The sequence below is a fragment of the Bubalus kerabau genome, chromosome X, assembly GCF_029407905.1.
Source record: "Bubalus kerabau isolate K-KA32 ecotype Philippines breed swamp buffalo chromosome X, PCC_UOA_SB_1v2, whole genome shotgun sequence".
Taxonomy (NCBI): domain Eukaryota; kingdom Metazoa; phylum Chordata; class Mammalia; order Artiodactyla; family Bovidae; genus Bubalus; species Bubalus kerabau.
This window is the reverse complement of record NC_073647.1, coordinates 100,801,945-100,827,235: the sequence shown is the minus strand read 5'-3', so window position 1 is coordinate 100,827,235 and position 25,291 is coordinate 100,801,945. Positions and strand designations below refer to the sequence as shown.

Here is a 25,291-nt window from a genome sequence, read left to right as displayed (position 1 = left end):
TCGTTTTGCATCTAGGATGAAATTGAGGCACTGTGGATGCGGTGGGGTTGCTGTAAAAGGTGTGCCCCCAAATTATGCAGTGATCAGTCCTGGGGCTAGAAAAAAGGCATCAATCTCCTTTATCTTCCTTTGCTTTTTAGGAAAGTTGTTGTTTAGTTGCTAAATCTTCTCCAAGTCTTTAGTGACTTCGTGGGCTGTAGCCAGCTAGGCTCCTCTGTCCATGGGATTCTCCAGGTAAGAATGCTAGAGTGGGTTGCTGAGCCCTCCTGCAGGGAATCGTCCTGACCCAGGGATGGAACTTGGGTCTCTTGTGTCTCCTGCATTGGCAGGCAGGTTCTTTACTGCTAGCGCCATCTGGGAAGCCCAAAAATTATGAAAATCTTTTCATCAGCTTTATCGCAGTGTAATTTACCTGCAATGCATGCCTGCCAAATCTCTTCAGTCATGTCTGACGTTTTGCAACCACATGGACTGTAGCCGGGCAGGCTCCTCTGTCCATGGGATTCTCCAGGCAAGAATAATGGAGTGGGTTGCCATTTCCTCCTGTAGGGGATCTTCCCAACCCAGGAATCAAACCCATGTCTCCTGCATTGGCAGGGGGTTCTTTACCACTAACGCCACCTGGGAAGCCCCAAAGGCTGGCTTGTTAGGAATGGGATGGTAGTTCATACAAGTGAATGCCAATCTCCCAATTCATCCCATCCTCACTCCTCCCCTTGCTGTCCATACTTTCCTTCTCTATGTCTGTCTCTATTTGTGCTTTGCCAACAGGTTCCTCTGTACCATTTTTCTAGAGTCCACATATATGCGTTAAAATACGATATTTGTTTTTCACTTTCTGATTTACAGCATCCTGTAAGACAGTCTCTAGGTCCATCCACATCTCTGCAAATGGCATAATTTCATTCCTTTTTGTGGCTGAGTAATATTCCATTTTATATGTGTACCACATCTGTTTTTTTTTAATTTTAAAATACTTTAACCAGGAACTTCTTTCTTTTCGTTTCCATTGGATCATTTCTTTTTAGATTTCACGTATAATGGATGTCACACGATAGTTCACCTTATCTACCTGACTTATTTCACTTAGTATGACACTTTCTAGGTCCATCCATGTTGCTGCAAATGGCATTATTTCATTCTTTTTAATGGCTGAATATTTCATTGTATACATGCACCATATCTTTATGCACTCCTGTGCGGATAGACATATAGGTTGCTTCCATATTGGAACTCTTATTTAACTGGATTTTATCTGATCTATCCTTAGTGTTGCCAAATTTAGTAAATAAAAACACAGCATTCCCAATTAAATTTGAATTTCAGATAAATGGCAAATACCTTTAAACCAACTTATATTTTGTGTTACTTATACTATGTCCTCAATATTGCCTGGGGTACACTTATACCATGAAACTATTCATTGTTTATCTGAAATTCAAATTTGCCTGGGCAGCCTGCATTTTGTCCATCAACCCTATCAGTTTGCTGAGATGCCCCCACTCCTGGAAAAAGTTTAGCTGTTGGTCCAGCTGTGGCTTGCTTGGAAGCAGATATTGGGTGGGAACAGGGTCTGTGTGGAAGTACAGCCCCTCTGAAAGGCTGGGGAGGCAAACTGAAAACAGTACCCCTTCTGTTCCAATAAAGAGGCAGACCAGATTCTGTTTATTCAGTCAAGTTCACAGCCAGAGGTGGAAATAATATACAGGTCTAGAAACGTGTTCTTGGCTTCAAGACAAGGGATCTTTAAAAGCAAAGGAACCATTAGATGCTGATTAAAATGTTGGTATTTGGCCAGGACATCATGCATTTTCCGTTTTCGGGCAGCAGTAGATGGGAGAAATTCAGTAGAGAGGTAGGAAGGGAGAAGGTCTGAAGACAGAGGACGGAGGGTGGAAAGTGTTGGGACAGGCTGGTCCAGACTCCAGGAGACCCGGAGTCTCAGCATCTGCATGGAGCTGGGACTATCCCCAGGGGAGGGATGGCTGTCCCAGCTGGCTATCCCCAGGGCAGGAGGGACAACCCCAGCACTGCGTGTAGATGTTTTCTGCATGAGGGTTCACACACAGGCACTGAGCTACCCAACAGGATAGGTACCCCTCACAGCACCCTCAGATGGCAGATTGTTAGCCCACCGCATGGCCAGGGCACACAGAATTCACACGCATTCCAATAGATCCTGGAATCAGTCATCTTGTGAATTTCACCAGGCTATTGCATGATGTATTTCTTACATTAAAGGTGTCTGTTTCTTTGATGCAAACATTTGTAATAAGCCCGTCTTTAGGAACTACCTCCAAAACTAACAAGTGGCTCAGGAACTTTCCTGGCGGTCCGGTGGTTAAGACAATCGCCTTCCAATGCATGGGGTGCAGGTTCCATTCCTGGCTGGGGAACTAAGATCCCACATGCCTCATGGCCAAAAAAACCAAAACACAAAACAGAAGCAATATTGTAACAAATTCAATAAAGGCTTTAAAGATGGTCCACACACACACACAAATCTTAAAAAAAAAAAAAGTGGCTCAGACCTACCTTGACTTCCAGGGATGCCTACTGTCTCAGACAGCCCTCAAGAACTCTGTGCCCCCAGCGTTCCCACCTCAATTAAGTCATTGCAAAACAGTCAAGATGCTAATTAAAGTCAGGTTTATGTTCATGGTCAGCTGGGTGTGCCTGAAATGGTCTTAGGTCCTCCCCATTGGCTCTCCCAAATCTCTGTTTGCTGACTCTTCAAATTATGTGTTCCCAAATTACTTATTCCTTTATATAGGAACAACTCTCAGTGTGAAAGAAGATGGTGAGGAAGTGGTAGAAGACCTGAGAGTTGGTGCCCAACTGGGGTTCACGTTTCTGTATAAAAAGGAGCCTGACCCCAGAACATAGATTTCAGAGTCTGCAAGTCACTCCAGGTTTGCAGCGCAGTCCAGAGTGCAAGGCTCTGGAGCTTCCACTCTCGGGGTTGATCCTGGCTCTGTCAGGGTCTAGCTGTGTGACCTACAGCAAGTTACCTGACCTCTCTGTGCTTGGTTGTCTCATCAGTGAAAGAAGGATAACAGTAATATCTTCCTTACGGGTTTGCTATGAGGCATGGAATAACAAATACATGCAAAGTGCTTATGACAGAGTCTGGCCCAAAATGAAAGTTAAGTTAGAGTTAGCTTTAATAATTGGAACTTACTGGAACTTCCCTGGTGGTCCAGTGGCTAAGACTCCGTGCTTCCAAGGTAGGGGCCGGGGTTTGGTCCCTAGTCAGGGAACCAGATTCCACATGCCACAACTAAGGGTTCACATGTTGCAATGAAGATAGAAGAGCACATGTGCCACAACCGATGCCACACAGTCAAATAAATAAGTTAAAAACAAACAAAAAAAATCATGCAGAGTTTCTTTTTTAAAAAAATAATAAATGGCCCTTACTGTCTACCTTCAGCTGTTTGCTCCGGCCCTCCAGTTCTGCACCTAGAAGGCTACCAGCCAGGTCTCACCTGATTTAGGAAGACTTGGGGGAGTGATGGCTTTTTCAAACACTCTCTCAAGGAAAGAACACCATTCCCGGAGGATCGGTGATGAATTATTTCTATAAAACCATAGCAAAATGAGCTTCCCTTGTGGCTCAGCTGGTAAAGAATCCGCCTGCAATGTGGGAGACCTGGGTTTGATCCCTGGGTCAGGAAGATCTCCTGGAGAAGGGAAAGGCTACCCACTTTAGTATTCTGGCCTGGAGAATTCCATGGACTGTATAGTACTTGGGGTCACAAAGAGTCGGACACGACTGAGCAACTTTCACTTTCATGGCAAAATACCTTCTGAAGCACTTGTATTTGAAGAGATCAAGAAAGCCTGGGTTTTGGGCAAGTGATCTGGGGAATTTTTAGGCATTGTTTGTCAATAGCATCCAAAGATGCTGGCGGTACCCGAGGGGTGGCTGGGGCTACAGCACCTTAGGGGGCAGACGTAGGATCTCGTGGGGGTTGAGTTAGCCTGGGGAGTTCCTGCGGAGGCAGGAGCTGTGCTACAGGCTAGAGCAGGGATTCCCAAAGCGTGGTCCCTGGACGAGCAGCATCAGTGTTCCCTGAGAACACGTTAGACATGTGAATTCTTGGGCCCATCCCAGACCTATTTAATTCGAAACTCTGGGGATGGAGACAGAAATCATGTTTTAACAAGTTCTCTTGGTGATTCTGGTGCTAAAGTCCGAAAATCTCTCTGGTCTATAGAATAAGTAAAGCCAAGGTTCAGATAACTGAGGTGAAGTCAGAGCCAAGAGCTTGGAGGAGGGTGAGATGGAATTCGAGCCAAATCAGAGAGTGGAATTTCTGGGAAATTGCTCTGAACACCCGTGGCTATTTTCAGGCAGGCTTTATCTTCTGCAGGTGCAGCCTGGGGATGGGTTGGGCTAACGTAAAGGGCCAGAAGCAAAGTGCATCGGTAGAGAAGCGTTTGCAGGTGTTCCTGCAGGTCATTCTGATTCTTTTGGTGTGACAAGCTGCGGACTGTCACTCTTTCTGCATTCAAAAGATTAGTTCTTGTCAGTGCTTTTCTGAGCAAGCTGGCCTGGCTTGAAAATAACATGTTAAAACCAGAATTTTGCCATCAGATGGGGGCCTTTAGGTCAGAATCTAGACCTCTTCTCCAGGGCAGGAATCGATTCTGCAGTCTTCCTGATAAAGGGTCAAGGATCTCCCTCCAACACTGTGGCTGGTTAATTCCATTAATTAATTCCATTTGTTGCAAAGTCTTTCCTTTGGATGGCTCAAGGCACCTATCACCTTGCATAGAGTAAGCTCACACATACTAATTGAAATGTGAAAGCCTGATATTGAACAGATATCTGATCCATGTGACTCTCCCTCCTGCCTGGAGCAACATAGAACATGTCTGCTCCTGCTTCCATTCAGAGATGCCCGAATGCTTTCCATGGCCTCTTCTCCAGGAGGAATGTGTCCTGAATTTCTTCCAAGGTCCTAGTGTGAGGTGGATTTCAGAGACCCAGAAGGCTCCAAGTGCAATGACTAAGGAGCAGAGATGTGAAAGAAGGGTCCAGGCAACAAAGCTGTGGATAAAGTGAGAGGGAGTAAGCTGGGGAATACAAGGAATGGGCAGAGGTCAGAGTAAGGGTGGGATTGATGAGGCAAGCTAGCAGCTAAGCCCACGGATGCTGGGTGACTGCTGGGGAGCTCTTTTCTGTGGGTCCTGTATGTCTTGCCAAGGCTAGGAAGACTTGGGTGGGAGCTGAGTAGGACCAACCAGGCTCAGGTTGAAATTACGGTCACTCAAACCCCCAGGTCCTCTGTCTGTGAATTGATGCCAAGCCAGCAATCCTGTGCTTCCCCATTGGTATCTTGGACCTAACTTCAGGGCTTTACCTAATCCTTACTAAATTTAATCTTGTTTATTCTAATCAGCCGAAACCATTTGAACTTTGTTTCTGGAATGTGTTATCTGTCCCTTTCAACTTTGTCTCATTCGTCAAATTTATAAACTGACTTTGATCTCAGTGTCTAAATCGTCGACAAAAAATGTTGACCAGAGGCCATTAGAGACTGCCTTTTCAATCAAAACTATATTAACCGTCACAATTGGCACAAGCGACTATGGGCTAGCTATTTGTTCTATTGGACACCTTAACTATGTGTTCATTTATTTGCTTGTCCATGGGCAAAATGCTACTTGGATGATGAAGGGATCTTTTTCTGACAGTGCTGGGCAGAGGACTGGGTTCAAAATGCCTATGGCAGGGCCACTGTATCCGCAAGCCCTTTTAAGGATTTATCTGACTTGAGGCAGCACTAGGCTACGGTCTTTTACACCATGGGACCCCTCTCCTCCTCCAGCTGCATCTGACTGGAACTGACTCAAAAGCAGGTGACTCATGGGCTGCCCATGGCCCAGTGGACTGGCCCAAACCAGTAACTACTCCCAGGAATTTGAATTAAGACAGGTGGCGAGGCCAGGTGTTTAACAAGAGGAGCTGAGGCTGACATATTGCCCACAGAGGCAATGAAATTATTAATCTGGAGTAATAAAGTGTCTGACTCAGCAAACTATGAGAAGATAATAACTATGAGGAAGTTCGGACTTTAATTTGTAGATATGACGAACCAGTATAATTTGGGGAACTCTTTTGCTACGAAACACCTAAAAGTCTTGGCTATGATAGAACAAGTATTCTTTTCAATACACAGTTGAGCTTATAGAAAAGTAAAAGAAATCCCCAAGGCCAGAAATGTAGAGCAAACAGAAAGCCAGACTGGTAAGTATGGGCTTCCCCGGTGGCTCAGAGGTAAAGAATCTGCCTGCAATGCAGAAGACCCTGATTTGATTTCTGGGTCGGGAAGATCTCCTAGAGAAGGGATAGGCTACCCACTCTGGTATTCTTGGGCTCCCCTGGTGGCTCAGTCAATAAAGAATCCACCTGCAATGTGGCAGACCTAGGTTCAATCCCTGGGTTGGGAAGATCCCCTGGAGGAGGGCATGACAACCCACTCCAGTATTCTTGCCTGGAAAATCCCATGGACAAAGGACTCTGGTGGGCTACAGTCCATGGGGTCACAGAAGAGTCGGACACAACTTAGTGAGTAAACAACAACAAATAATGTGATCAAAGACACAGCAGTCCTGAGAGGAGGCCAGCTTGTTCTGAGACCTGGTAATGGATAGGAGTTTGGTCTGAACCCCCTCAGAGAAAAAGCCTTGGACCCGCATCAAGCAGAGGGGTTGGAACTGAGGCTCTTGCCTAAAACTAGAGTCATTTACGGGCAACATGCTCAGTAAAATAATGGACTAAAAACAAAAGTCCACTCATCAGCAGAAGGAGCCAGCAAAGATGCTTGTCTTCTTTGGCTTGGGTCTGGATGGGAAAGAGTACCCCCTGAGAATCTGTAGTCACAGCCTGTACCTTGCCTGAGTTTGGTTCTAATTTATACTATCTGGGTGGTCCAGGAATCCTCAGGCTAAGACATTAACATACAAATGGCCCAAGGCTGATGATACCTCCTGGGAGACTGGCAAAAGCAAACACAAAATCCCACTGGAAGGACACACCCTGACACAGGATTCTCACAGATGGAGTTCTGTCGAATACGGGCTCAAGAAATTTAAAACTCACACGGAAACAATCCATAATGAACATGTGTCCGTGGATATGACTAAGAATTTTGGAAAATGTAAGAGATATGAATTCTTAAAGGGCTTCCCTGGTAGCTCAGCTGGTACAGAATCTACCTGCAATGCAGAAGACCCTGGTTTGATTTCTGGGTCGGGAAGATCTCCTAGAGAAGGGATAGGCTACCCACTCTGGTATTCTTGGGCTCCCCTGGTGGCTCAGTCGATAAAGAATCCACCTGCAATGTGGCAGACCTAGGTTCAATCCCTGGGTTGGGAAGATCCCCTGGAGGAGGGCATGACAACCCACTCCAGTATTCTTGCCTGGAGAGTCCCAGTGGACAGAGGAGCCTGGTGGGCTGCAGTCCATGGGGTCACAAAGAGTCAGACATGACTGAGCGACTAAGCATAGCACGTGAATTCTTAAAAACAGATGCTTCAAAGGATTAAAGACATTAATGAAGTAATAAAAATGCTAGAAAAGAGAAAGATAGTGAAAAGATAGTGGGCATATTAAATGAAAATATGGGCACTGAAATGGAAATATAATAATTGTTTGAGAAAGCAAAATGACATACAAAAAGAATAAGCAAACTGAAAGCTTTCAGAAATTGCCCAGAATTTATTGTAAAAATTTAAAGAAGTATAAGATATTAGAGATGTTAAGAGACATGGGGGATAAAGTAAAACATTTCTATGTATTATATTACCTAATAGAAGTTCCAGCCTGGTGGGCTACAGTCTACAGCGCTGCAAAGAGTTGGACACGACCAAATCGACTATGGGCACACACGCACATGCCTAACACTATGTCTACACCAGTGGGTTCTTGATTAGTATTTGATGGATATATTCTAATTGAATTGCCATTGAAAGCGAAGTTGCTCAGTCGTGTCCGACTCTTTGTGACCCCATGGACTGTAGCCTACCAGGTTCCACAGTCCATGGGATTTTCCAGGCAAGAATACTGAAATGGGTTGCCATTTCCTTCTCCAGGAGATCTTCCCGACTCAGGGATAGAATCCAGGTCTCTCCCATGGTAGGCAGACGCTTTACTGTCTGAGCCACTGGGGAAGTCCCGTTTGGCCCCATACTCCTGCTCTTTTTTTTTTTTTTTTTTTTTTTTGCTGTTGTTGACTGTTAGCAGTGAGCAAGTTTATCCTGATCCTTCTTGACACTTCTTTCCATAGTACAGCATCGATCAGCATGCTTTCTTCACACCTTGCCCTGGAGCAGTAACAAGCTCAAGAAGTCGTTTGCCTATAGCATTTTTCTCCTTGGTCTGTGTTGCTCAATAACCTTGATTCTTCAAAATACATTGTGGAGTTGGCTTCCTGGATTCCAGACAGCCCTTACTTAACCATACCACCCTGGAGAAAGTTCCTTGATTTCTGACACTTGCAATCAGATGGGAGGAGTACTGAGATCCTCTGAGGATGGAGACTGACAAAGACTTCTTTGTGCCGCTCCAGTGTGGCTTTGTGTCTCGTGTTGGAGTGCTGAGGGCTGGGACCTGTTCTTACCTGGGCAGGAAGATGTCTTCCTCAGTTACAGGAAGACGGCTGTCTGAGCTCAGGGCCCAAGCACATGATGAAGGGTACCGTCTATTTGGCGAGGGCAGCAGCCTGCATGTGATACTTTCATAAATCAGTTTCAGAGACACTCACTGCAGCTAGCAGATGGAGGAATCACAATTGGTTGGAGTGTGATCTTGAAATGGCATGAGTTTTTTCCCAATCACTACTTGTATTTATAAGTGTAGCTGTTCCCCCCCAACTGGTGAGTGCACTCCTTAATGACTTCTTGGCTGGGTGCTGACTTTCCTGTCACTTTGACTCATTCGCCCCATCTCTTTCCAGCATTTTAGACTTCAGTCTTAAGCACAATATGATACTGTCCCCTTCCTCCTCCTGGGCTGGCCAGAGTGTTGGCTCACGACTGCTTAGAGAGCAGGAAGAGGGTGCAGTGAGTTTCTGAGACCCTTTCTTCTTTTCTCTCTCCTAGAAGGGGCTGAGGGGCAGGAAGCAAGGGTGGAGGAGGCAGAGGTTTCCTTACCTGACCAACCCCGTGTCAAGTGGGGAAGTTCCAGGCTGGCTTTTCTGGGAGTGATGTTCAGCTTCGCCCTGGGGCCTGCCTGTTAACCACAGACTCCTTGACACCTAAGCACAGGAGTCCCTGGGGTTGTCACTGTATCCTCTGGCAATCGCTGAGCACTGGAATGGATGGGTGTTACCTGCCTTCCTTTTAGGTGCTCTATGCCAGGGGCATAGCTCATGCCATTTCTCCTGAGAAATCTGTATGCAGGTCAAGAAGCAACAGCTAGAACCAGACATGGAACAACAGACTGGTTCCAAACTGGGAAAGGAGTTTGTCAAGGCTGTATATTGTCACCCTGCTTATATAACTTATATGCAGAGTACATCACGGGAAATGCCAGACTGGATGAAGCACAAGCTGGAATCAAGATTGCAGGGAGAAATATCAATAACCTCACATATGCAGATGACACCACTCTTATGGCAGAAAGCAAAGAAGAACTAAAGAGCCTCTTGAAAGTGAAAGAGGAGAGTGAAAAAGCTGCCTTAAAACTCAATATTCAAAAAACAAAGATTATGGCATCTGGTCCCATCACTTCATGGCAAATAGATGGGGAAACAATGGAAATAGTGAAAGACTTAATTTTCTTGGGCTCCAAAATCACTGCAGATGGTGACTGCAGCCATGAAATTAAAAGACACTCGCTCCTTGGAAGAAACACAATGACAAACTTAGACAGCATATTAAAAAGCAGAGACATTACTTTACTGAAAAAGGTCTGTCTAGTTTTTCCAGTAGTCATGTATGGATGTGAGAGTTGGACCATAAAGAAAACTGAGCGCCAAAGAATTGATGCTTTTGAACTGTGGTGTTGGAGAAGACTCTTGAGAGTCCCTTGGACAGCAAAGAGATCCAACCAGTCCATCCTAAAGGATATCAGTCCTGAATATTCATTGGAAGGACTGATGCTGAAGCTGAAGCTCCAAAACTTTGGCCACCTGATGCAAACAGTGGACTCATTAGAAAAGACCCTGATCCTGGGAAAGACTGAAGGCAGGAGGAGAAGTGGATGACAGAGGATGAGATGATTGGATGGCATCCCTGACTCTATGGACATGAGTCTGAGCAAGCTCCAGGAGTTGGTGATGGACAGGGAGGCCTGGCATGCTGCAGTCTACAGGGTCACAGACTTGGACACGACTGAGCGACTGAACTGAACTGAACTGATGCCAGGGATCCCCTCTCTGGGATCTAGTGGCTGATGATCTGAGATGGAGCTGATGTAATAATAATAGAAACAAAGCACACAATAAATGTAATGCACTTGAATCATCCTGAAACCATCCCCATCCCTGGTCTGTGGAAAAACTGTCTTACATGAACTCAGTCCCTGATGCCAAAAAGGTTGGGGACCACTCTTCTGTGCTATATATAGAGCCTTCTCGTTCAGCTGGTTCTGGCCAATCCAGTGAGCCTCCCACCTTCAGAAATCTCTGGTCTAGAAATGGTTCATAACAGTAACAGTTGGTGGTGAAATTGTGTCCCCCTCAAAAAAGATATGTTGAGTCTTAAACTCTAGTACCCCAGAATGTTCCATATTTGGAAACAGGGTCACTGCGGATAGAATTGGTTAAGAAGAGGTCTGGAGGTTGGTGGATCCCTAATCTGATGACTGATGTCCTTGTAAGGAGACCAGATGAAGGCACACACAGGGAGGACAGCGCAGATGACGGAGGCAGAGATGCAAGTGGTGCAGCTATAAGCCAAGGAACTCGAAGGCTTGCTGGCAAATCAAAAGAAGCCAGGGCGAGGCAAGGAAGGATTCTCCCCTGCAGGTTTCAGCAGGAGCACGGTGCTACCCACACCTTGATTTCAGACTTCTGATCTCCAGAACCGAGAGACAATGAATATCTGCTGTTTCACGCTGCCCTGTTTGTGGTTCTTTGTAATGGCAGTCTTGGGACGCTGAGCTGGTACCTCTGCTCACAAATGTAAAGGAACACATACCAAGCGCCTTCTCTGTGGTTCCCCATGGATGGAGGAGGGGGCTGAAATGCCACTGCACCTTGTGTTTAGGCTTGCAGAACGTTCTCTGAAGAGTTTCTCATCACCCTCCAATCCTATCATTTCTCCAGCTCTGTCACTGGCCAGTGGGGGGATGAGATGCCAGTCTTTCTTCTTTTGGCCGTCTCTAATCTAACCACCCTCTCCAAGTGGTTCTCTTGGAGTTCCCCTCTGTCCTCTTTGGGGCACAGAAGCACCCTTCCGTTCACTGCAGTGTCCTTCAGGTTGTTGCCCCTGTCCCTCAGGCTCTCTTCCTATGACCTCCTATGTCTGATGTGGCTGGCCTTTCTTGCCCTCACCCTGGGTCCTGGCCATTATCCTGGGCAACAACGCAGCCCCATTCATCCCCTTGTTCCCTCTTCAGAACAGACCTTCGACTTCTCTGGTGGCTCAGACGGTAAAGCGTCTGCCTACAATGCGGGAGACAGCGGTTCGATCCCTGGGTCGGGAAGATCCCCTGGAAAGGAAATAGCAACCCACTCCGGTACTCTTGCCTGGAGAATCCCATGGACGGAGGAGCCTGGTAGGCTGCAGCCCATAAGGTCGCAAAGAAGCAGAGTCGGACACGACTGAGCGACTTCACTTCTCTTCTGCTTCACCAGAGGAGGAGCCTGAACCGGCTGTGATGTGTGGCTGCCCGCTTCCGATCCTCTGGTGAGAAGGCAGATGACTGGGGCAGGGGGACCTCTAACCCAACAGGACGAATGTCCTTCTAGAAGAGACCGTGTGAAGGCAGAGACAAGTCCCCAGGGTCTCAAGCTGCCACGGAAAGAAACTCATCTCGCCTTCAGGCTACCTCCAGGGAGGGCCGGACTCGGCCAATCCCAGGGGGCAAAATGAGAGCCGCATTCCAGTCTCCTTTCCAGTCAATATTTGCAGCGCGGGAATCCTGCTGCTGTGAGCCCCCAGGGCTGACCTGGGAGTGGAAAGGGTCCCAGTTCAGCCTGAAACGGAGGTGGGTGTGGAGACAGGGGCACACGAGATGGCCTTGCCCACGTGTGTCCCCCGCCCCCGCCCACATATGTGGAGGCTCTGCCTGGGAAGCGGACAATTACCCAAGGTTTGGCTTCCTTTGGCTCTGGCATCTGCAGGGACCCGATGCTCCCAGACCACCTGGAGAACAAGGGGCAGCACTGTCTCAGAATCAGGAGTGGCCGCCCGCGGAGGCGGTTTCGGAAACGGCTGCCCGTTGGGCTGGCTCTGGCCACAGGGTCTACCCTGCCCGACACCGCCTTCTCTCCGTGTGTCTCATTTCTGACCAGCTTTCCATCTTCTCTTTCTTGTCTCCATCACACATGGAGTCACATGGGCCGACTTCTTCATGTCTGGCCATCTCCAGGGTTGCCAGCAGGCCGGTGGGTGGGCAGCCCTGGACTCAGCGTCCAGCTCCCACCAGCCTGGGTCAGAACCTCTTAGCACCACCACCCCAGCGCAGGTGTGGGCAGGGCAGCCTCCTAACTGACAGGTCTGGTTGGAGGGCTTGCTTCGCAGCCATGCGTCTGTCGGTCCTCAGCGTCTTCCCTTCCTAAATCAGCCCTCTGGACAGGCCTTTTACTCAGTGTAAATTCCTCGGGGACAAGAGAGGCAACAAGAGGGCAGTGCGTGCTGAAAGTTCGGAGAAAAGGACTGCAGAAAGGGTGGTGAGGCTGCGCGTTGAGTAACCTGGCCCTTTGTGTTCTGTCTGGAGGGGTGGGTCCTCAGGGACTCCCTGGGGACCAAGTCCCGGAAACCACCTTCCAGCTCGGCCCCAAGTGTGCGTGCTCAGTTGCTTCAGTCGTGTCCCACTCTTTACAACCCTATGGATTGTAGCCCGCCAGGCTCCTCTGTCCACGGGATTCTCCAGGAAGGAATACTGGAGAGGGTTGCCATGCCCTTCTCCAGGGGATCTTCCCGACCCAGGGATCAAACCCTTGTCTCTTCTGTCTCCTGCATTGGCAGGTGGGTTCTTTACCACTAGCGCCACCTGGGAAGTCCTGCCGCATGACGTGTGTGTGTAATGCCTTTCACTGAGGGTGATGTGTGGAGGCCAGCACACTGGTCTTCCCCTTCTCACACCTTATGGAAAGAGGCACCAGGTAGAAACCCCCACATCTGCGGGAACTGACAATGGGCCCACCCTCAGACCTGGACACCCCAGGATGGTCCAGTGCAGGCTGGGGAGGGGGTGGAAGAGAGCTTCCCAGAAGTCAGTGGTTGGGCAGGTCTCAGCAGGGACTAGAGAGGGTGGAGGATCAGTATAAACCACCTAGAGATTTAAAACATGACAAACAGTTTCCACCTGTTCTCCTGTGACTCTTATGGTTTCTGGCCAGGAGGATGGGCAAGTCCATCCTGAAAAGGTTCTCTCCAGAGCGTTCTAAATCTCTCACCCACTTCCCACTTTCCTCTTGGAGAACTACCGCTCTACATATGTCATCTCTGAACTTTTTTGATTGGGTACCCCGTGATTAAAAATTTTAAGTTATGTCCCCTCGATATTTGGGTATTTATTAATTAAAAAATGACACCCGTGTACTTCTGTATTCATACATTGTTGTTGTTTTAGTTGCTACGTCATGTCCAACTCGTTGAGACCCTACGGACTGTAGCCTGCCAGGCTCCTCTGTCCATGAGATTTCTCAGGCAAGAATATTGGAACGGGTCTCTGTTTTCTTCTCCAGGGGATTTTCTTGATCCAGGGATTGAACCTGTGTCTCCTGCATTGCAGGCAAATTTTTTACCACTGAGCCACTTCGGAAGCCCATTCATATATTACAGTCATGATAAAGAAAACACAAGAATAGAGATTAACAGAAGGCATGCTTAACAATAAATAAATAGAAATGGGGACTTCTCTGATGGTCCAGTGGCTAAGACTCTGCCCTCCCAATGGAGGGGACACAGGTTGAATCCCTGGTCAGGAAACTAGATCCCACAAGTGGCAACTAAGACCCAGCACAGCCAAATAAATATTTTAAAAAATAGAAATGGAACTTCCAGTATTTTCTTATCAACCCCTAACTCACCTGGTGCTCCTCCCCAGGGTGTAAGTAGCCTTTTGGGAGACCACTGCTCTTGGTTCCTATTTGTAGCTCAGGGCCTGGCACTCAGTAGGACAGATGAGTCTGAATGTGTTAGAACTCGATCTTGAAGAACATGATTATTTAGAAAATATGTAAGTGGGGAGAGGGAGCACACTGAGAGACTCATAGATAAACATGATGATTTATTGACTTTTTAAAGTGGAAACATTAAGATAGGACCTTACAGGGAGGACATAGCATTCAAGTCATAATTGATTGCTTGGTTAATTAAGTTAAATATTTTTATTTATCTCTCATCTCCATTAGCATAGAGCCCCCATCTTTACACATTCTAATAGCTCAATAATCTCCTGCCTGGCCTGTGAGGCGGGTTCTGACAGGGAGACAATCAAGGGGACCAGGGGAGCACTCTGGGGGGAGGGATTCCGTGAGGAGTCACCCAGGACAAAGGAGCCCCAAGTCCCAGCTATTAGTTAATTGGGTGCTGGGGAAAACAGGCTTGAAGGGCTGAGTGAAAGGGATTATTACAGGTTCCTAATGGCTGGAAATTGATTTAACGCAGCACTGCATTTGCATGCAAGCCAGAAAGTTGGTAATAATCCACAGTGGGACTTTACAAGAAGAGGGATGGAGGGTTTGGGGCCACTGAGTAGCCTCTGCAGGGGTTTCTTTGAACTTCTTTCCTGCCACTCCAGGAGCCTTTCTTAGGGGAGCACAGAGATACATTCCAAACAGGAGAGCGTTCTCATAGACTGCCTTCAGGAGCTCCACACGCTTGACAACAGGAGGCGAAGACAGACAAACAGACACACATTCAAACTAAGGCAAAGAATGATGGTTGCAGACAGAGACAGGGAGACAGGCAGAGGCTGATTGACACAGATAGAAAGACAGAGACAGACAGACTGAGAGACAGAGAAAGACAGACGCACACTGAAAGAGAGCCAACAGACATAGAGATAGTGATGGGGAGAGAGAGAGAGTCAGAGAGAAACAAGGTTGGGGGTGGGGAGAAAGACAGAGACAGGTTGGGACAGAAAGGGAAAGACAAAGACAGACGGATGGAGAAAGAGACACAGAGAGATGCAGATACAGAAGGATACAGAAGCACAGGAGAAATACAGAGACAGAGACAGAAACATAGAGACCCAGACACAAACGGATTGTCAGAAACAGAGAGAAACAGAAAGATACAGACAGTAAGACAGAGACAGACAGTGACAAAGATAGGCAGTCTGAGACAGAGACTGAGGTAGACAAAGACAGAAGGTAGAAATTAGACAGGGATGCAGACAGACATAATGGAGACAGAGATAGGGGAAGACAGAGAGAGCGGCAGACATACAGAGAGGGAAAGACAGAGACAGGGATAAATCCTCATCATTGTCAAGGACCACGTGGTATCCCATAGGGGTACATCTCCTTTAGTGTGGCGTTTAGTTTGCTGTTATTTAGCTTGATGGTTTCCTGTAGCGTTACCATGACTATACATTTTGCCCTGCCTCCCCATCTCCCCATGCCTTTACGAAGAGGCTAACAAAATGAGTATCAACATGGGAAAAGGTTTCTTCCTCATCCTGAGCAGTCAAAAAGAAAAGAAAAAAAAGTGAAAAAATAGAGACAGGTATTGGCTAAATTGCCCAAACTGGCAAATGGCAACAGTCAGGGTTTGTGAGAGTTTAAATGTTTAAATGAGTGTATTTCAGCTGTCACTGTTTGTACATTATTGAACATCTTTCTATTGTAAGCAGCAACAAGCAATTTAAGGATTTAAAGCTAGTTGGGTAGAAAAACAAAAGCAGATCTTTCAGTCAAGGTACACTTGTAGCTAAGTAGTCTCTGAATTTCCCAACTGAGGATACCTCTGTTTAGATGAAATGGCATCTTGGCATTCAGCTCGAGAAAAAGGAATTTCAAATTGCTTAGAAAGTTTATATAAAGAAATTGAAATTCTTACCGAAAAAAAAATATTAATAATAAATTTTACCTTTCAACTGAATCATGACTTACTCTTCTCCCCAGTTATTTTGAAACACAAATAAAATGAAGTCTATTGTTTGTAGTTGGTTAGGTATACAGAATATAAGGGAACACGAGAAAGGGTAGGAGGCTGCAAAATTAAGGGTAAACATTGAAGGATGCAACAGCAGCTTCCTGGTTAAACCATTTCATATAAGTAACTGTCATGTAAATATTACTCTAATACTAGTATGTGGATTTGTGATAACAAAGCCTTTCAAATCTCCTTAAAGAGTAAAAGGAAGGAATGAATGGATAAAGTCAAAAGGAATTTGTTCACTGAACGACAATGGATAAAATCTAATTGGGAAGAGAAACATAAACCACCAGTAAGGAAAATTCTGATTTCAACTAAGTAAAGCATTAAAATCTGGTGACTATTTTTTTTTAATTTAAATTTATTTATTTTAATTGGAGGCTAATTACTTTACAATATTGTATTGGTTTTGCCAAACATCAACATGAATCCGCCAAACACCAATACAGTATACTATTTTTTTTATTTGTTCATCTTGTATTAATTTATCACACTCTTTCCAAGCATGTATTTATTATTTATATGGCTTCTTAAATAGAGTTTTCCATTCTTTGACCTCAAAATGACTCAATGGAGGGAATGGGATGGTGACATTTGTAAGTGAACAGTAATCAGAAACTAACAAATTCAAATCGTGACTAGTGTGCTTCTCCTTTTGTGACAAAAACAATTTTTATCTTACCCTTTTGATTACTAGTGTGGACTTCTCGTGATCCCACTTCCAGATGCCAAATAATTCCCATTATAATTCAAAAGCGTTCCTTTCCAGAGGTTACCAGACCTGTTTTTGAGCGGGAAGGAGTCTTTCCAAGTACAATTCCAAGGTCAAATGTTTCTGAAGGGCAAAGGCCATCAAGGTGCTTAAAGAGTGCATTCTGGTGCATAAATAATTCATGACTGTGTGCCGCAGAAAAAGTCTGTCTAGTACCGAGATGTCCTCATAGAATCAATCTGCTGCCTTCCACTCCACCCCCAATATAGGGTTGTATAAGATTTGAGACGTCTTTCTAGGGTTAAAACGCTAGGAAAGGCAAAATAAAGCCAAGCTAACATCAAGATATGATATAAAGTCAACTAACCTAAGAATATTGAGGAACAACCAATAAAGAGAAGATCATCAGTGTAGCCTGGGTGCGTTCACAGAGTGAGAGATCATGGGAACCAAGTACTACACACTCAGTGGCAGGGAATGGGGAAAGGGAAGCAATCCAAAGGAAGCTAGCGGTAGTGGTGGTAATGAGTGGGGCAGAGTGGCTCTAAACACGCGAACTGAAAGAGAAACCAAACTGTTTCTTTAACGTTCCTTTAATCAAGCTAAAGGAAATGCATATTTTAAAAGAGTTTCCCTAACAGTGGTAGAGTAGGTAGGTTCACAGGTTGCTCTCTCAAGTCAACTGGTCTTTGACTTGGCAGAAATGATGGGAGGGGGCATTGATGGATGGTAAACCAGGAGGACAGGTTGCCACTTTAACAGCACAAATAAGTTCTAAAGGTGTTGGGGGAGCAGGGCTTTAAAATTTCTCCTCTTCATAGGCTCAGGTAAACAACCTCAAGTATTATGAGCTACAGTTCAACAAAGACTCTGACAGAGTTGGGCCACCAGAGGTGGGCAAGTCCGGTTGGTCCCGCAGAAGGAGCTGGCATCTGGACAAAGCTGGTCGTCCCTGACCCCAGGGAAAGAGCTGCTCACCTCTCTGAGATTTTGTTTTCAGGAGTCCTCACTGAGGAAAACGCCCCTCTCTGGGGAGGTACAGGAAATTACAGGTCACATATATGGGGAAAACCACATCTTCGTTCTCCAGATTCACCACCTCTAGCTCTTCATCCTTTCCCAGTGAAAGCACTTGGAATTCTGTCTGCTTCCGGAAAATGGCTCTTCCAGCCCTGTCCAAGGAGGCCAGGCGCAAGCGGAACGCGACCTTTCTCTGCCAGAGTAAGCTGACCCCGAGACCGCAAGATTTCTTCAGCGCGCTGTGCTTGAAAATGATGCGCCGGTTGGCATAGCACACCACCAAGTCCCAGCCGAAGTTGAAGCCTGCCCACCGCCAGGTGCGCTGCGCATCCCTGAGGAGCCGGCCCCCGCACCGCATGCTGGTCCTCTGGAGGTCGGACACGAAGACATCCACGGGCCCGAGGTCTCTGGTCTGCTCAGCCCGGAGGAGGGCAAGCCACTGCTCTTTGTACACTGGGGCCAGCCACGTGGCAGGGATCAGTGCATCCTGGTCGATGATGCGTGCTGACGGCAGGTCGCAGATTATGTAGGCAAGCCGCAGCTGCTGGAACGCTGGCACGAAGGCTCTGCCCTGCTCGGTCTCCAGGAAAGCGGTGCCCTCTGACTCCTGCCTGGACCTGGCAAACCACGAGTCGGCGTCAGGCAGTAGGTCTCTGCGGGGGCCTCTCCATGTCGGCTGCAGCTGCAGGAACATCCACTTTTTCAGCGTCGTGTACACATCCATCTCTACCTCCATCACGATGAGCTCTGAAGAGGCAATGACCTCTTTCATGAGATCCAGGCTAATTTCTCTCAATAACTCCTCACTATGCTGGGTCATTAGATTGTCCAGCAGCCACTGAAGACACATGGCCCTGATGTTCTGGAGTCCGTAGCTCTCAGCAGAGCAGTAGTAGCTGCACACGGTCTGATCACTGACCGTCTCCTTCATTACCTCCCCGCACTGCTGAATCAGCTTGTCCAGCTGCAGCATGCTGGCTGTGGCCAGCATGGGGACCACTCGACTGGGTGGGATGAGCACAGAGTTTCGGTACAGGAAACCTAAGGCCTCGTGCAGTGCCTCACAATCAATGTTCTCGTCAGGCATCTGCAACTCTACAATATCCATGGTTGTCTCACGCCACGCACCACTGAACATGCTAGCAAAGTATCCTGACTGGCACAAGTAGACCTTGTGCAAGTTCCACTCCTCCCCCAGGGCACGGATCTGAACATCACTCCCTTCTCCTCTCAGAAAAAGTGTCTTATAAATGGACTCGAATCTGTCTTTTGCTCTCTTCCTGTGGGTCGCTTTTGTGAGCTGCCCTTCTGGGCCTGTCTTCCGCTTGTGGCGCCCTTGACTAGTGGTGGGTCTGGCATTTTCCCTCTCCTCCCCTTCCTCTATCACTGCCCCTGCTACCTCTTCGGCCTCCTCCTCCCCCTCAGGAGCACCTGGCTCCTCTGGGGCATGCCCCACTCTGTTCGAGGGCATCCGACTCTCTACTGCTCCCATGGCTTTTACCTCATGGGTACAGAGGGCAAGCTTCCTCACCAGACGCAGCTGCCGCTGGCACTAGCTCAGCCCATGGTGTCGTGGGATACGGTTGATGTTTGTGACGTCATCTTGGACGCCACGCAAAGCCACGCCCACGAGGCTTTCCCCGACCCCTCCCACTCCCCATCACAGGAGAAGTGCACTCTGTACCAGGAATTCCACTCTGTGTATCTTTCCCTCCAGGGATGATTTCTCTGGGGCTCCCTTCATAGGATAATGGTGGAACAGAGGACTTTGTGTATGAATTTTCCCCATGAATTTTAAGAACATAATTTCCTCTTCCCCATTTGAAATACTTAGTGATCACTCCTTTTTTTGGATAATTACATCTTGGTTCCAGCTCTGTGCTCTATGCACCTTAATTTCTGTAATTATTTTCTTAGGGTATCCCATCATTTGTGGCTGTGAAAACATTTTCTGTGATAAAAGTGGCAATGTTTGCCCAGTCTTTGCTTTTGTCTCTATTTTAGACACCAGCTAAGCATGTAACAAACTTAAACAGTGAAAGAAATGAGGAGGGAATGAGATGGATTTTGATTTTTGAGGAAATTAATAATATTAAATACTGACAAGTGTTACATGCTACACAGATTATACGGTGTAGAGAGAGTCTGGACCTTTCAATGACAAGGAAAGTACAATACAAGGGAAAAAACTTTGAAAATGGTAAGTCTCTCAGGTCATTTGAGCTTGCCTAAGTAGAATGTTTGGGGCTTCCCAAACATTCCCAGTGGTAAACAATCCACCTGCCAATGCAGGAGATGCATGGGGCATGGGTTGGGAAGACTTCCTCGAGGAGGAAACGACAACCCACTCCAGTATTCATGCCTGAAAAATTCCATGAATAGCAGAGACTTGCAAACTAGTGTCCATGGGGTCGCCAAGATTCTGTCCTATTCAAATCATGTGAGTAGAATGTTTACACACTTTGAATAGGACAGGATAACCTTAAATCACATTTTAAATATTCTCTGTTAGATGGCTATAGAAAGTTGATAAGAAGGTCTATATAATGCTTCAGGTTCAGTGGTGCTTGGCATGAGACAAACATGAATACTGACTCTAGAGTTGTGACATCTTATGGTGAATGGTGAACAGTGCCGCCAGATTCGTGGTCTCCGAAGGAGAAGATTTAACTCGGGACCAAAGACAGTCTCAGTCAAGACAGTCTCAGTCACTTGGAGCATTGTGTAGATTTTATCTAAAGTGAAAGTGACAGAAAAAGCTTCAGACATAGACATCAGAAGGGAGCAGGAGAGAACCCACCTCACTAGTTTAAGCAAGGCTTTATACACTTCTCAACTAGCTGCTGAGAATAGATAAAAGATACCTCAAGACTGCGAGAATTTTTCCAGACCCTTTCCTCTAACATACCTCCTGGGATGACATCAGCACGAGATCAGCCAGAAGGAACAGGTTAACCCAGAGCTACAGCTGTGGAAGTTTTTACCCAGACCTTCTCCCATAACATATATCCAAAGCTTAAAAAAAAAAAAAAAAAAAGGCATGTCCTTGAATAAGAGATACTGCTGCCTACGAGGCCTACATATCTATAGGAAAGACTGTGAAAAAGAAAGTTTATCTCCTCCTTAAAGGGGCCTTAGGCTTTGACTCCTTATCAACCTGCCTAAGTTAAGTCTCTCATTTCCCCCTTTTTATTTTAGGAGAATATTGTTGCTGAGGGGAAAGGGGCAGAGAAATCTGTCAGTACCTGCTTCCTGCAGGTGAGGGGCACTGACCCTAAGTGGTTGAAGCAACATATTCTCCTCCAATATTTTGGCCACCTGATGCAAAGAGCTGACTCATTGGAAAAGACCCTCATGTTGGGAAAGATTGAAGGCAGGAGGAGAAGGGGATGACAGAGGATGAGATGGCTGGATGGCATCACTGACTCAATGGACATGAGTTTGGGTAAACTCCGGGAGTTGGTGACAAACAGGGAGGCCTGGTGTGCTGCAGTTCATGGGGTCGCAAAGAGTTGGACATGAAGGAGTGACTGAACTGAACTGAACTAGGTTTGTCACAGCTTTCCTTCCAAGGACCAAGCATCTTTTAATTTCATGGCTGCAGTCACTGTCTGTAGTCATTTTGGAGCCCAAGAAAAGAAAATCTGTCACTGCTTTCACCTTTCCCCCTTCTATTTGCCATGATGTGATAGAACTGCATGCCATGATCTTAGTTTTTTTGAATGAGTGGTTTTTTTTTTTTTTTTTTTTTTTTGAGGTTTAAGTCAGCTTTACACTCTCCTCTTTCACTTTCATCAGGAGGCTCTTTAGTTCCTCTTCAGTTTCTGCTATTAAGAGTAGTATTATCTGCATACCTGAGGTTGTTGATATAGGTGACTGGTTTTATCTCTAGGATTTCTATTGTTATCCCATGGTCTGTATTTCTGTTTTGGTGCCAGTACCATACTGTTTTGGTTACTGTAGCTTTGTAGTGTATTGTGAAGTCAGGAAGCCTGATTCCTCTAGCTCCATTTTTCTTTCTCAAGATTGCTTTGACTGTTCCGGGCCTTTTTTTTTCTTCCAAACAATTTGTAAACATTTTTGTTCTATTTCCATGAAAAATATCATTGTAATTTGGTAGAGATGGCATCGAATCTGTTAGTCAGTTTGGGTAGTGTAGTCATTTTCCCAATATTGATTAATCCACTCCAAGAACATGGTATATCTCTCCACCTTTTTGTGTCATCTTTGATTTCGTTTATCAATCCTTATAGTTTTCTGAGTACGGGTCTTTTGCCTCCTTAGGTATGTTTTCTTCTTAGGTATTTTTATTATATTTTAAATGTGATGTAAAGTGGGATCGTTTCCGTAATTTCTCTTTCTGATCATTCGTCCTTAGTGTATAAGAATGCAAGAAATTTTGGTGTATTCATTTTATATCTGGCAGATTTACCAAATTCAGTGATAAACTCTGGTAGTGTTCTGGTAGCATCTTTATGATTTTCCATAGTTAATATCATCTCATTTACAAACAATGACAATTTCACTTTTTTCCCCCCGTTTTTGATTCCTTTTATTTCTTTTTCTTCTCTGATTGCCATGGCTAGACTTCAAAACTGTTTTGAGTGGTAGTGGCGAGTGTGGCCATCTCTGTCTTGTTCCTGGTCTTAGACAAAATGCTTTCAGTTTTTTGCCGTTGAGACTGATGTTTGCTGTGGGTTTGTCTTGTATGTCCCTTATTTTGTTGAGGTAGGTTCCCTCTGTGCTCACTTTCTGGAGAGTTTTTAATCATAAATGGTGTTGAATTTTGTTGAACATTTTTCTGTATCTGTTGAGGTGATCATATGGTATTTGTTCTTCCATTTGTTAATGTGGTGTATCACATTGATTGATTTCCATATATTGAAGAATCTGTGCATCCCTGGAATAAATCCCACTTGATCATGGTGTATAATTCTTTTAATGTGTTGTTGATATATGTTCTAGAGAGGCTTTTTATCATAAATGGATGTTGAGTTTTGTCCAAAGATTTTTCTGCAGATACTGAGATGATCATAGGGCTCTTACTCTTCATTTTGTTACTGGGGTGGTATATCACTGTGATTTTTTTTGTGTGTGTGTGTGGATAATGAAAATTCCTGGCACCCATAGGACAAATCCTAATTGATCATGATTTATGATCTAATGCATTATTGAATTTGCTTGACTAGTATTTTGTTGAGAATACCTTCCTCTGCAGTTTTTTGGAATGGTTTCAGATGGATCAATATCAAGTCTTCTCTAAATGCTTGGTAGAATTCACCTTTGAAGCCTGGGTCCTTGATTTGTGGGCGTTTTAAATTTCTGATTCAATTTTAGTATTGGTAACTGGTGTGTTTTTATTTTCTATTTCTTCGTGGTTCAGTCTGAGGAGATAGTACCTTTCTAAGACTTTGTCTTCCTCTTCTATGTTGTCCATTTTATTGGTGTATAGTTGCTCATTGTAGTGTCTTATCGTCCTTTGTATTTTGTAGTCTTGGTTGTAGCTTCTTTTCTATTTCTGCTTTTATTGATGTGGGCCCTCTCCCTTTTTTTCTTCATGTGTCTGGCTCAACGTTTATCGATTTTATTTATGTTTTCAAAGAACCAGCTTTTAGTGATAACACTAGTGACCGTTTCTACTGGCTTCTTTTAGCTTCTAGATCATTTATGTCTGCTCTGATCTTTAGGATTTCTTTCTTTCTACTATCTTTGGGGTTTTGTTTGCTCTTCTTTCTCTAGTTGGTTTAGCTGTAAGGTTTGGTGGTTTATATTAGATTTTTTTTTTTTTTTGTCTCCTGAGGTAAGTTTGTGTCACTAAAAACTTCCATAATAGAACTGTTTCTGCTTTGTCCCATACATTTTGGATTGCCATGTTTTCATTTTCAGTTGTCTCTAGATATTTTTTAGTTTCCTCTTTAATCTCTTCAATGATCCATTGGGTGTTTTGTAACAGAATTTTTTAGCCTTCATGTGATTCTGTTGTATTTTCTCCAGTTTTCTTGTTTGTTTTGGTAGTTGATTTCTAGTCTCAGAGCTCTGTGGTAAGAAAAGATGTTTGTATGATTAAATTTTTCTTAAATTTACTGAGGCTTCCTTGTGGCCTAGGTTGTGATCTCTTATAGAGAATGGTTCATATTCATACAAAAAAGAATGTGTAATCTCTTGCTTTCAGATGGAATGTGCGTGCTCTCTCTCTATGTGTGTGTGTGTGTGTGTGTGTGTGTGTGTGTGTATATATATATATATATATATATATATATGAAAGCAATGGCACCCCACTGCAGTACTCTTGCCTGGAGAATCCCATGGATGGAGGAGCCCGGTAGGCTGCAGTCCATGGGGTTGCTAAGAGTCAGACAGGACTGAGTGGCTTCACTTTCACTTTTCATTTTCATGCATTGGAGAAGGAAATGGCAACCCACTCCAGTGGCCTTGCCTGGAGAATCCCAGGGACGGGGGAGCCGGATGGGCTGCCGTCTATGGGGCTGCACAGAGTCGAACACGACTGAAGCGACTTAGCAGCATATATATATATATATATATATATATATATATATATATATATATATGATAAGATAAAATTAAGAGCATTTAATATGTAATGTGTTAATTCAGGCCTGTGTTTTCTTATTCATTTTCTGTCTGGATGATGTGGGGTTGATGTAAGTGGGGTGTTAGAGTGTCTTAGCATTATTGTGTTAGCATTGATTTTTCATTTTATTTCTGTTAGTATTTGTCTCATATACCTAGGTGCTCCTTTTTGGGTATATATATTTGCAATTGCTATATCTTCTTGTTGGATTCATGCTTTGAACATTATGTAGTGTCCTTCTTTGCCTCTTGTAGCAGTCTAAAGTACATATTGCCTGATATAAGTATGGCTTCTCCAATTAATTTTTAAAAATTTTCCATTTGTTGGAATACCTTTTTCAATCACCTCACTTTCAGCCTGTATGTGTCTCTAGATCTGAAGTAAGTTTCTTGTAGGCAGTATATATCCAGGTCTTGTTTCTGATCCAGTCAGCCATTCTGTCTTTGGTTGGAGCATTTAATCCATTTATATCTAAGGTAATTATAGATAAGTGTGTTTTTCTCGCCATTTTGTTACTTGTTTGGGATTTGTTTTCCTTTTTTGTCTTTTGTTCACTTCTCTTTTGGTTTGATGACTATAGTTAGTGTTATGTTTCTATTCCTTTTTTGTGTCTATATCTATTATACATTTTTGGCTTCCAGTTATCATGAGGCTTTTTTATATCAGTCCATATATATACA

The 25,291-nt window shown here is 45.0% G+C and overlaps 1 protein-coding gene across 1 annotated transcript; it reads right to left on the bottom strand.

The window, feature by feature from the left end:
- Positions 1–17,574: 17,574 nt before the first annotated feature.
- Positions 17,575–21,024, bottom strand: LOC129639671 (germ cell-less protein-like 1). The gene has a single exon (XM_055564820.1). The coding sequence runs from the start codon at positions 19,509–19,511 to the stop codon at positions 18,006–18,008; it is 1,506 nt and encodes a 501-aa protein (XP_055420795.1). The 5' UTR covers positions 19,512–21,024; the 3' UTR covers positions 17,575–18,005.
- Between the last annotated feature and the right edge of the window lie 4,267 nt (positions 21,025–25,291).